The sequence below is a fragment of the Lithobates pipiens genome, unplaced genomic scaffold (genome assembly GCF_037356315.1).
Source record: "Lithobates pipiens isolate NorthernLeopardFrog02 unplaced genomic scaffold, aLitPip1_a1.2 Scaffold_18, whole genome shotgun sequence".
Lineage (NCBI taxonomy): Eukaryota > Metazoa > Chordata > Amphibia > Anura > Ranidae > Lithobates > Lithobates pipiens.
The window spans coordinates 85,157,158-85,170,292 of NW_027507758.1; the positions used below are offsets into that span (position 1 = coordinate 85,157,158).

The window sequence follows — 13,135 nt, forward strand, 5'->3', positions numbered from 1 at the left end:
CGCACCACCACCGCTGCCACCCCCCCAAGTACCACCGCTGCCACCCCCCAGGTACCACCAATGCCACCCCCCCCAAGTACTGTACACCACCACCACTGCCACCTCCCCAAGTACGCCACCACCACTGCCACCCCCCCTAGTACCACTGCTGCGACCCTTCAAGTACCACCGCTGCCACCCCCTCAAGTACCACAGCTGCCACACCTGTCACAGTTACTTTACTGAGTAACTAATTACTTTTACAATATAGTCACTGAGTTTCTAACGCAATTACTTTTTGGGAGAAATAATTTGTAACTTAACTAAATACTTTTTTAAAGTAAGATGACCAACACTGCTCATAACAACATAGAACCATATTCAAACTAAACAAGTAAAAGCAAACAATGATGACACTAGATAAAGCCACCTTTATTCCACCACCAAAAAATGCAATGGCCACCTCTATGCATAAGCCTATAAGGGTGAAACACATTGGTAGGCCTCTTTGCCAGTGTATTATCAGTGATAGGCTATTTGCATTGAGCAGTAGCCATCTCCTTTTGCCTTAATCTTCTGTTACTATGTATCTTTGCCAGGATGTGTATTTTCCCCCTTTTATTGCATTTGCTAGCTTTCCTTTCCTAGTAAAAAATAAAAACAATTCCTGAGCCTCTGTTATTTAGTATCTTTGCACTGAAGAGATATCAGGTATTTGTATAAGGCATTGAGGAGGTGACATATCAGGGTTGATTTACTAACGGCAAATAGACTGTGAACTTTTGCAAGTGTGATTGCTCCAGAGCTTATTAAATGAGTTAAAGCTCCACTTTACAAAGAATAACCAATCACATACAAGGAACATAAAAAATTGCATTTTTGCTTGCACATGATTGGACGATGGGAGTCAGCAGAGCTCTCCCTTATTTACTAAGCTCTGGAGCAACTGCACTTGCAAAAGTGCACAGCCTATTTGCCTTTAGTAAATTAACCCCATATCATCTTAACTCCAAGCCATCTGTCAAATGCCCCTGAAAAGTGATCCACCAGTAATCATTCTTCAGAGATGTGATATACAACACTGCACGTGTATTATGAGGACATAACTAAGCAATCTATTTATTTAGTATCAAATCAGCCAGGACTTGCACAACATAGTTGTTCGTAGATCTGAAGGAGATAGCTGAATCAGATTTTCCAGTGTTTGCTCAACTCAAGAATAGAAAACTTTCTTAGAGGAACTACAATCTCCAGCATGTGTTTCCTGATAGAACAATAGTCATAGGAGTACAAGATGTGTAGGGTTTTCTGTATCTGTAAGCATGAGCATATGTTACAACTGGCTCTTTTACTTTAGTACTGGACGTTCTATGGTCAATAGCAGACAATAGTTGGAAATATATTGCCTCATTCACTTTATTATTTTTCTTTTTGTTATGATTTTTTTATTATTAATTCGCACTCTCTTACCTTCTTTTTTTTCCTCTTGCCCAAAAGGAATAACATTAAGCCATCAATTTTACAACTTAATAGCACTGCGATATGGCAACTCCTCTCTGAAAATCAATTTTGAGAATTTTGTCTGCCTAATGCTGAGGATGGAGATCAATGGAGGTACGTCAAAGCACAGCATGACCATGGGACTGCATTGATCGCCCTGGGTGTTTTCTGCTCTCCTGGGATGTGGGGGGGAAGGATCTCACTTGATAAATGGTGGCTAAGAGAAGCATGAGAATATAATTTAGGACCTTAAGAACTACTTCAGTCATTGAATACTACAGAAGAGACTATTTATTTTACGGTGCAGATATTCCCTGGAGGTTATACGAGCAATCCATGACCCCAAAATGTCAGCTTGTGAGTCGTATTCAGATACAGCAAGTGTCGGAGAGCCGTACTTGCATCAAGGAACAATGGGGTTTATTAACTAAAGGCAAATCCACTTTGCACTACAAGTGCATTGCAAGTGCACTTGTAGTGTACTTTGAAGTGTAGTTGCTTTAGATCAGAGGGGGGCATGCAAGGAAAATAAATAGCATGTTTGCTTGTACATGATTGGATGATAAAATCAGCAGAGCTTCCCCTGGTTTCAGATTTTCCCCTCAGATTTACAGCAACTGTACTTCCAAGTGCACTTGTAGTGCACAGTGGATTTGCATTTAGTAAATCAACTCCAATGCATAACCTATTGCAGCTAATCTGCAAAAAGCTGACTCCAGCAGACTGATTGGCTGCTATAGATTCCTGTGCATGCTCAGTACTGATAGTACTGCCTTAATGAACAATTTATTGTTATTCATCTTGTTTTTAATTTTATATTGTTTTATTGTATTTATATTTCATTATATTTTCATCATTGCGTGTGAGAAGGGTGATGGGTCTTATTATTATGAGTGAAAAGGGAACTTTTATTTTATAAACTTATATAAACTTTTTTCTTTTTTAGAGTAGGACTGAGCTTCAGTTTAAATCAGCTAACTATATTCCCCAAAGCATAAAAAAGTCTAATGCTGCGTACACACGACCTTACTTTCTGGCAGACTAGGTCCGACGGTCTTCTCGATGGACTTTCGGGCGGAGTTCCGATGCACTTTCCAAATGAACGGACTTGGACACACACACACTCACACCAGAGTCCAATGGATTCGAACGTGATGGCGTACGACCGGACTAGAATAAGAAAGTTCATAGCCAGTAGCCAATAGCTGCCCTAGTGTCGGTTTTCATCCGCCGGACTAGCATACAGACGAATGGATTTTTCGACCGGACTCGAGTTCGTCGGAAAGATTTGAAACATGTTCTAAATCAAAAGTCCATCTGATTTTTAGACAGCATAGGTCCGATGAAGCCCACACACGATCGAATTGTCCGGCGGATTTGTTCCGTCAGACCTTTACTGTTGAAAAGTCCGGTCGTGTGTACGTGGTATAAGAGCCTGTTTACACTGCTGCATTTAAATGCATGCATTCCAGTGCTCTAAAATGCATGTGTTCTAATTCCCTATAATTAAAATATTTACAGTGCAGCATTTGTAGGCAGGTGCAGTCTGTACTCCCTACTGTAGGCATCCAACCAATGCAGAAGGGGGGGGGGGACTTGGTTCTCCTATGATTTCTTGTCATCAACAGGTCAACAGGGGAACACCTCTACACATGGATGCGGCAATCTTAGGTCAGGCATTGTCTATTTTAGAATCTGGCTCCCAAGTTTGGCGCACTTTGTGCAAGTGGGTGGCTAGTACAGGGACAGGTTCTTCGTCTGGCAGGGACAACTCATAGCAGCAGGGATAGTTTAATGAGGAGTGAGGAAAGTGCAGGGACTAAACTATATCCAAATAGGAAGCCTCCCATTTGGGTGTGGACTGCACAGACCGCATTCTCCTTCCTCCCTGCCGAAGCCGTTGGCATTATTTCAAAATTATAATCCTCTGCTACTGTAAGTAGTTCTGGTCGGCTGTGCCTACCCACCAGGTCTGATTGAACGTTGTGGATGTTCTCATCCACCTCGGCCTTTAAATGTATTCTTTGCCACCAGGGCACCATGCTTCTCCCTACTCCTCACGCTTTTTTAATTCAAATATGACATGTTCGATTTCTTCTATATTTTAGTGCATTGAGAGTCCCATAGAAGTCAATGGCAATGCTTCAAAACACATAAAGCATGTGTTTTGATGTGCTTGCAACAGGTATTAGCCAAGTCAATAACTTATTCTATCCTCTCCAATTCAAAAATATATTGGAAAGCATCAATAAACTTCCATCAATAACTCAAGTCAATGCAGAAAGGAAATTCACATTGATGCATGACAATGCCTAATGTTAAAAATATCTAAATGGGCCCTTGCAGATGGGTTTTCTTTAGAAATCCTGAGTAAAAAAGATTAACACTAGCTAGCATGCTGCAGAGAAGGACCCTTGCTCTCTGTGTGGGTTCAGTGGCTTCTTTGCAGAGGTCTGACATGCCCCCTGCTAAGTCTGAGCTAGCACTCTCCAATCAGCAAGAAGTATGATATTTTCTGATTAGGGCCTGCTCTGCAGCATGCTGGCAGAGGACAGGCTTCTCTGCTAAGGATGTGGCTGTTTGCCAAAGGACACTTACTTTGCATTTAAATTTGTACGAGTTTGCTTTAAAGTGTTACTAAACCCAGGACCCTGCATTCACTATATCTGGTCTCCCACAATACTCATAACATGGAAATGCAATTATTTTAGTAAATATAAACTGCAAAATACCTTTTCTCATCAGCAGTATATAGAAATCTTGTGACTTTTATCAGTGTCCGGCCGAGCACTGGTTAAAGCTTGTAGGGGGAGTTTTCATTCTCCTCTGAATGTCCTATGAGGCTGCATGACCCCTGACCCTCTGTCTGGAGAGTGCTGATTGGCCCTGTGCTGATCACATGCACCCTCTCTAGCAATACACACAATACTGAGCATGTGCAGAGTGCCACCAAGGCTCTGTTCTAATGTCAGATGTATCAGGGACTGTGGAAGAAGAGGAGGATCAGAGAAGAGAGGATCAAACATCCTTTTTACACAATGCAGAGGAGTAATTCTTTAGGCTCCACAGTGAGTACAACAAGCTTGCTTTTCTGCATATACAGACTGATTTTATTGTTGTGGGTTTGGTAACACTTTAAATGACAACCTCAATATTATTTTTGCTATTTGTAGATGATCCAACATTCATTTAATATTTTACATTTCAGATTGTTCACCTATTTGCTGCAAATCATCATCAGTAGTCCAATTGTCTAATGAGATTTCTTGCAAGTGTTTAGTTCTAGGTATACAAAATGACTGAATTAATGGTAACCAGGAGACAAGGCCTGGAGTCTGATGGGAATTATCGTCTGCAGGCTAATGCCAGCGGTCCCATGGGGGGGGAGAGGAGTCAATTGGGAGCAGTTCTGCCCCCTGTTGTTGGCAGCTGTGCATTGTTCACTAATGCACGCTGTGCTCCTCCTCCCCTTTGCAGGGTCTCGTACTCTTCGCCGAACCTTGTCCTTGCCACCGGCTTCACGATCATCTGGGCATGCCTCCACCAGTCGCTACCCCACTTTGTACTATCGTCACCGCCCACCAGCGGTACAGGTATGACGTGGGGAAGGGACATTCATGAGATTTTTTGAAAATGTAGGAAATGTTAAGAGGCGTATATATTAAGTGCAAAGAGTAATGTCATGCTATTAATTATAATAACCAATAATATTTGTCAGTTTACAGTATATCCATCAGAACCATGAAAAAAAAAGTCTAATTGGTTAGTACTTGATAGCATGTCTTGCACTTTGTGCTTTGCCTTATTGAAGGCGGCACAGTAAGAGCTTATTCAATAAACCACTGCAAAGTTCAACAATCAAGTTTAAACTACCAAAATTCGTAATAGTCAAAAATGTATTTTTTGTGTAATCAGTCCATCTCTGAATGGTTCCTATATTTTACTGCACTTTCCACAATGAGGGTTGACTTTGCTTTGTTTTATTGCATAAATCTACGAAATTGATAAAGGGTTAACTTACCAATGATCTTTCAGTCCAATTGCTTTGCTATCAAAGGCATGTTATCCACACATGTAAAGTATGTGTGAATTTAAATGGTCAGTCCACCCAATAGTAATATTTTAGCCCCTACCTCTAGCTGCTTATATGTCTTGGGTACTCCTACAGCAAGATCATAGTTTCTGAATCTCTCCACGTCACGTCCACCTAGGAGTTTCTCAGTTCATGTACACTTAGGAGTTTTGGGTATTCCTGCCCACCTTTATACGTTCCAGTTACCTTTGTTACATTCTCAAAAATATATTACATAAATAATTGTGGGAACACCTCAGGGACCTTAGCTTGTAAGCTCCTTGAGGGCAGGGACTGTGAATGTACAATATGTAAAGGGCTACGTAAACTGTCGGTGCTATATGAATACCTGTAATACTAATAAATATTAATAGGCACAACAGGTATGCAGAGCCAGCAGCTCAATGCAGATCTCTCCAGTAGAGTCCCCGAGAAAAGGAACCGCGAGATGGTTCAACTCTCAAGATCTATTAAAAACTGAAATATCAGCATTGGGCGGACTGACCCTTTAATCAACCATCCAGTGCAATTACTACAATAATCAATCCATCAATCTAAGAAAGTCATGAATTGATGAAACCCAATCAATTGTTGGAAAACCTGATTAATAATATGATTGCTTGTTAATATTGAGGTCAGATGGGTGCTTTTAGAACCATTACATCAGAACTCCAGATGACAATGAAATGTGACCATCAGTTAAGTACAACTCATTCAAGAATGATCAAATGCTTTAAAGTAGCCTTTCTTAACCAGGGTTCCGTGAAGCCATAAGCTGGCCATAGATGGATCAAAATTCAGCTGGTTCAGCAGGGACTGGCAAAATGTGGATCCATCTCTAGCTGTTTCCACCAATCCAATGCAATAAAACAGAGAGGAGGATTCCTCCATCCACCTCACTTATTTGGATGGGGAAAAACCATCCATGTATGACTGGCCATAGGGTTCCCCCTGTGCATGCTAGGAGTTCCTTGGGCAGTGATCAATGTTGACAATAATCCAAGGTGGCAATTTTCCATTAACCACCAATGTAAAGGGTCAGTTCTATACTGACCACTAATGTAAAGAGATACATTTTTTAAGTTCAAGATTATTACTGAAAATTTTGTTGTATTAAGCAGGGGATGATACAAATTGATTTGCCCTGGTTATCAAATATGCTAGGTAGGCCTGATTCTATATTCTACAACTTCTTACTGATTAAGCTAAAGTACCATCAGCTGTAAGTTTATTTATTTTTAACAATTGTTCCTCAGGACCTGAACATTTTTTCAAGGGTTCCCTAACAGTAAAAAGTGTGAGAAAGGCTGCTTTAAACGATTGTCACATCCCCCAACTTTGAAAGAACATTTTGGCTTTGAATAAGCTTGTGTATTTTGTGTTCTAAACAATGGTGGAGGATCATCTCATCTGGTTAAAACAGGAGTTAACAGGGAACTATGATTTCCATGATAAATATCAAGTGAAAGAGGATTACATCTAATTGATATACCGTAAATCACCCATCTAACCTTCCTAAAAGCTTTGAATAGACATTTTGCAATTTATACATTTCTTTCTTTTCAGCAAGGTATTGAGTGCTGTTCTCGGGGGCCCCATAGCAACATTCATTGTGCTGTATGCTGTACACCAATGAATGCTGAAATTTGGTTGGTTGCTATGGTTGGATGGACATCATTGCCGTTTGCTTTCTCCTTAATATATAAAAAAAATAATCTGCTTACATAAACTTTCTCTTGATTGCAGAGGTGTTTAAAAACTTAAGTCGAGATGGAAAAGGGATCTATCTCCAGGAGGCTGAGGTATGCACACTGTCATTTCTAATTTCTCTTTGCAATTCTGAATCTCCAAACTTTTTTTATTATTATTAAAAATATTATTTTATATATATAAAAAAAGTTATTATTATAACGTTTTTTGAATTCCCTGGGTTTATTATTTCACTGGTAATGTAGACAATGTAGAACATTGTTTTTTAATGATGTGTGTTCCTCCGGGTGCTCCTCTGCTTCTATTTATATTATAAAATGATTTCACATGCTGCCCCAAGCTTCTACATTTACAAAACAGTAGCACGTAATAAAGCAAAGGGTCAATTAACTAAAGAATTTGCATGCTGTCTCTCAGTTTCTGAATGTGCAAAACAGTATTGCATGAAATAGCTTTGGGTTTTTCATTTGTACCAAACACATTATTAGGTTATGGTGTTTAGTAAATTATTTTGGCCATAAGTTTAACAAACACTCTAAAGGTGTCCTAATGTTGTTGATCTAGATCAGGGGTCTCCAAACTTTCTAAAAAAGGGACCAGTTTATTGTTTTTCAGACTTTAGGGGGGCTGGACTGTGGCCAGTGGGAGTAGAACATATCCTGGTGTCAGTGGGAGCAAACAATGGGCCAACTTTAGTGGGAGGAACAATGCTACATCATTGGTGTCAGTGGGAGGAATAGTGCCCGGTCATTAGTGTCAGTGGAAGAAATAGTGCCCATCACTAATGTCCATGGCAGGAATAGTGCCCCATCACGGGTGTCAATGGGAGGAATAGTGCCCCATCATTGGTTTCAGTGAAAGGAATAGTGCTCCATCACTGGTGCCAATGGGAGGAAAAGTGCCCCATCATTAGTGTCAGTAGAAGGAATTGTGCCCTATTGCTGGTATAAGAGGGAGGAATATTGACACATTATTGGTGCCAATGGGAGGAAAAGTGCCCCATTGTTGGTATCAGTGGCAAGAATTATGCCTTTTTTGGTGGTGTTCATGGGAGGAATAGTTCCCCATAATTGGTGTAAGTAGGAGGAATAGTGCCTGAACCTCCCTGACGGTATGATTAGGTCAGATTCTTGATGCTCAAAGCGGTACAATGTTTTGCATGGAAATCTGGCATTTTATATTGTAGGCCTGTAATTCTTAGGAATAACACACTTAAATCTGTCCAAAACAGAGTCTAGTAGACATCCTGGGTATGATAAAGTATAAAACACGAAATCATAAATTACAATATAACAAATGACTATAAATAATTCAAAAAAATATTAATATAATAATAAAAAAAGTATTCCATAATGTAATCAAATCAAAAACACTGAAATTGTCTCAGTTGCAGAATTGTCGCTGTCATTACTTTCAGTGTTTGATGACGGATTTCCCCACAAATCACTATTGCTCAATTCTGCATGTGATACTAATTTATTATCGCTGTTTTCTAGCTGGTCTAAACCGCTTTTGATGTAAAGGGACACTTTTTGGTTGCTACGGACAATCTCCAGTTTCCAGGCAGAAATAACAGTATTTATAATATAAAACTGCATGCAGGACACTGGACAAACTACTAGGGACAAAAGGGATGTGAAATTATTTGATACAGTAATGTAATCTGTAAGATTACAGTGTACTGTATATGTATTGTGTGTTTTTAAATTTTTGAATTTGGCGCCGTGCTCCGTTCCCCTGCATTGCAACGATTGCAGGGAACGGAGCCCAGCGCTGTGATAGATCTGGCAGAGACACGGCCTATGGACACAGCGGGAGGACATCTCAGGATCCTGGGGACAAGGTAAGTAACTTTGCCTGGATCCTGCGATGCAATCCCAAGTGTGACTCGGGGTTACCAATTTTGGTACTGAAAATTCACTCCGAGCCACACTCAGGAATACCGGCAGGGAGGTTAAGGGCAGGATAAATGCAAGCAAAGGGCCACATATGGACCTTGACCACAGTTTGGAGACCATTGATCTAGAAGAATACAAATTAAAACTCCAGCAAGGCAATTGCTTATTTAGCTTTACAGGGCAATAAAATAAATGAAAGTGGACCTATCAGTTCTACAAGTCTGCATGAGTAAATTTTTACCATATCACAATACAGATTATCAATATAATTTTTTAGATAGGCTTCACCTTATGTCTTTAAAAAAGCATCCTTGGAGTTATTAATAACCATGAGATGATGCCATCAGTTTGCTGCAGGCAGGAGGAAGCATTTCTTCAGTCTTCTCTCCTTTAATGATCAGAGTGCAGCATTGTAACTTTGTAGTACGTTACAAGGTGAGAGGCTGAAGCAGGGGCTGACTTGTGATAGACTTTTGTGAATATAACGAAGAACTGCACAGTCACTGGGATTTACAAGATCTTGTTATCTGTAAGCTGGCATCTCAGTCAAGGATGTAGAAGGTGACCCTGGAGAATTGTCAGGGGGGGGTATATCCTGCTCTCTGGGGGAGGTAATAAATACCTGCATGTGTGACACGTGTACATTGCATAGCATGCATGAAGCTATAATGACAAAATATACAGTATCTGATGGTAGGTCCACTTTAATTACTGACCCTGCCAATGGCGATCGAATTGTTTATTTGGAGCAGATGCTTTAAAGCAATTCTGAACTTCCTCCATTTCAATGCAAGCTTGAAGTTTTAACTCATCCAATTGGTAATAGTATAGTGGAACATTATGTGCTTTTCATAAATCCTCCAAATGTGTTTTTGACATATCGGATCATGCAAAGTAATGGAGGATATTTTAGCGATGTCATAGGAAAGCCACAAGGGCTGAATATATCCCAGTCTAAAGTGCAGAGCTCAACAGTGATTAGTGTCTGCGTGATTCATGCGGTATAATTAGTGGATGTTAATAACTGTATTTTTCTTTGACTTTCAATTTATCGAGTCAAAAGGTGAAGATGAATGGCCCTCTATAGGGAAGATCTGAGCACTGAATGAGTGTTATGTGTCTGCACAGGGGCTGTATTGACGTATTAAGCCATTAACATTTTAGCATGAATGGTTGAAGTATTGTGAATAATTTAAAGGCTAAAGCTTGAATTGGACACTTCATTATTAGATAGCTATGTCACCTCTTCAGCATCTATAGCGATAAAGTCCTTGTCCCCAAGCAAGCCATATCCATGCAACTGCTATTGGGCCCAACACCTAATATCGTATATACAGTAGGTAGCTAAACAATGAAGTAGTACATAGTAGATGGCACAGTGGTATTAGGCTTGGTATGTTACCTCTGGTATGATGTTTTCCATTTTAGGTTGTGGCAAGTTTTGGTATGGCCATTCTGCAATCAGTTCAAAAGTGCACTTTCAGTGCAACGTAGATTTGCCTTTCGTAAATAACCCCCTATATTGTCTAAATTATTGGGACTCCTGCCTTAACTTTAATGGCATCCCAGTCTTAGCCTGTAGGGTTCAATATTGAGTTGGCCCACCCTTTGCAGCTATAACAGCTTCAACTCTTCTGGGAAGGCTGTCCAAGGTTTAGGAGTGTGTCTATGGGAATGTTTGACCATTCTTCCAGAAGTGCATTTGTGAGGTCAGGCACTGATGTTGGAGAGAAAGGCTGGCTCACAGTCTCCGCTCTAATTCATCCCAAAGTTGTTCTATTGGGTTGAGGTCAGGATTCAAGTTCCTCCACCCCAAACTCGCTCATCTATGTCTTTATGGACCTTGCTTTGTGCACTGGTGCTCAGTCGTGTTGGAACAGGAAGGGGCCATCGCCAAACTGTTCCCACAAAGTTGGGAGCACGAAATTGTCCAAAATGTTTTGGTATGCTGATGCCTTAAGAGTACTGTCACTGGAACTAAGGGGCCAAGCCCCACCCCTGAAAAATAATGCCACATCATAATCCCCCCTCCACCAAATTATTTGGACCAGTGCACAAAGCAAGGCCCATAAAGATGTGGATGAGCGAGTTGGGGTGAAGGAACTTGACTGTCCTGACCTCAACCCGATAGAACACCTTTGTGATAAGATTGCGAGCCAGGCCTTCTTGTCCAACATCAGTGCCTGACCTCACAAAATCCCCTTCTGGAGGAATGGTCAAACATTCCCATAGTCACACTCATAAACCTTGTGGACAGCCTTCCCAGAAGAGTTGAAGCTGTTATAGCTGCAAAGGGTGGGCCAACTCAATTTTAAACCCTACGTACTAAGACTGGGGTGCCATTAAAGTTCATGTGTGTCCCAATACTTTTGACAATATAATATGTGTGAAATATATATATATATGTATATATATATATATATATATATATACATATATATATATATATATATATATATATATATATATATATACATATATATATATATATATATATATATATATATATATATATATACATATATATAGGTGAGGAAATTGTGGTTCCTATTTCTAGCTCCCAATTTTTGTACACAGCTCAGAGAAAAGATATTTTTGAAAAATTTGAAGAAGTCTAAAAAATAAACTGACAAAATCCCAACTGGAAATTTAGATTTTTTTTTTTACAGAGGAAAAGAGGATAAATAAGAAAAATGTGTTAAATATAAATAGTATATATAAAATTGTAATTCTGAATTAAATTTTAAAATTTTAAAGCTTACGACTTTGACTAACAAATGTAATTATTTTTCTTTTTAGTGGATGATGTTGACGTTGTATGCCTGAGGATAACAGCATGACACCGCTCCCTTCTGATCCTAAATCAGCAATATAAAGACTATTGAAAACATTTTTTGAAAAGTATTTTTGACACTATTTTGAGCAATGGTTTATTATCCGAAGACATTTCAACAAGCCAGCAATTTTTAATAATATTACTATATTTGTGTTTTTGTTATATATTTATTTTTTATATATTTATTTATTTTTGAAGTCACCTATGTCACAGCATGCCTAATGTCTATAAAGGTGAGGGTTTTTCTATTTTATTTTTATATTTTTCTTAACTTTATTATTGCTATGATTTCTTTAGTATTTTACTAAAATATTCTAGGTAGGATTAAATTTGTCTTCTGTTAAAAGTAAAACTCCAGGCAAGCAGCTAAATAATATATTTCTGTATCCTACTATGTCTTGGTTCAGCTTTACAGTTTCCTGCATCTTCTATTTAAAGAATCTGTTGCTTGGGTATACACAAAACAAAATTCAACCAGTAAATTTGTGAAATAGATTTAATCGCACAGTATCATTCTGCTGATGAAAAGTCTATGTTACAAAAATCTCAACAGTAAATAATCTTCATATCATTATCTTTGAATTGAAATAAAAAACTGAGAAAAAGTGGCAACTAATCTTTTAAACTTTTGAGTTAAAATCAGAATTCTGAACTAATACTTCAGGCATCTAAGCTAAAATCTGAATTTTGAGCTAATACTTCCAGCCCTCTGAACTAAAATCAGAATCACAAACTAATATTTATGATTTGTGCTTTAGATCTCAGAGAAAAAAAACAAAAACAAAAAAACGGACGTTTTGGCTAGTGTTTTAGAATAAAATCAGAATTTTATGTTGATTCTTCAGACTAGTAATTTTAAATTATGAACTAAATCTTCAGACCTCTAGTAAAAAAATCTGAATTTTTAATTAATTCTTCAGACTAGTAATCTAACATCAGAATTCTGAACTAAAACTTCGACTTCTAAAAAAACCTGAATTTTAAGCTGATATCTCAGATCTCTGAGCTAAAATCTGAATTTTGATCTAATATTTTAGAACTCTGAGCTAAAATCAGAATTTTGATCTAATATTTTAGAACTCTGAGCTAAAATAAATCAAAATAGTGCTTTAGACTTCCAAACGAAAATAAATAAATAAT

General features: G+C 38.7%; 1 protein-coding gene across 1 annotated transcript in view; it reads left to right on the forward strand.

Moving 5' to 3' along the window:
- Window positions 1-12,228, forward strand: part of CAPN14 (calpain 14) — a 66,393-nt gene extending 54,165 nt beyond the window's left edge. The window contains exons 20-22 of the mRNA XM_077485879.1: window positions 1,477-1,593; window positions 7,298-7,353; window positions 11,959-12,228. Of these exons, the coding sequence (XP_077342005.1) occupies window positions 1,477-1,593; window positions 7,298-7,353; window positions 11,959-11,985 (200 nt within the window). The 3' untranslated portion in view covers window positions 11,986-12,228. The remainder of the gene's footprint in view (window positions 1-1,476; window positions 1,594-7,297; window positions 7,354-11,958) is intronic.
- Window positions 12,229-13,135: the final 907 nt, after the last annotated feature.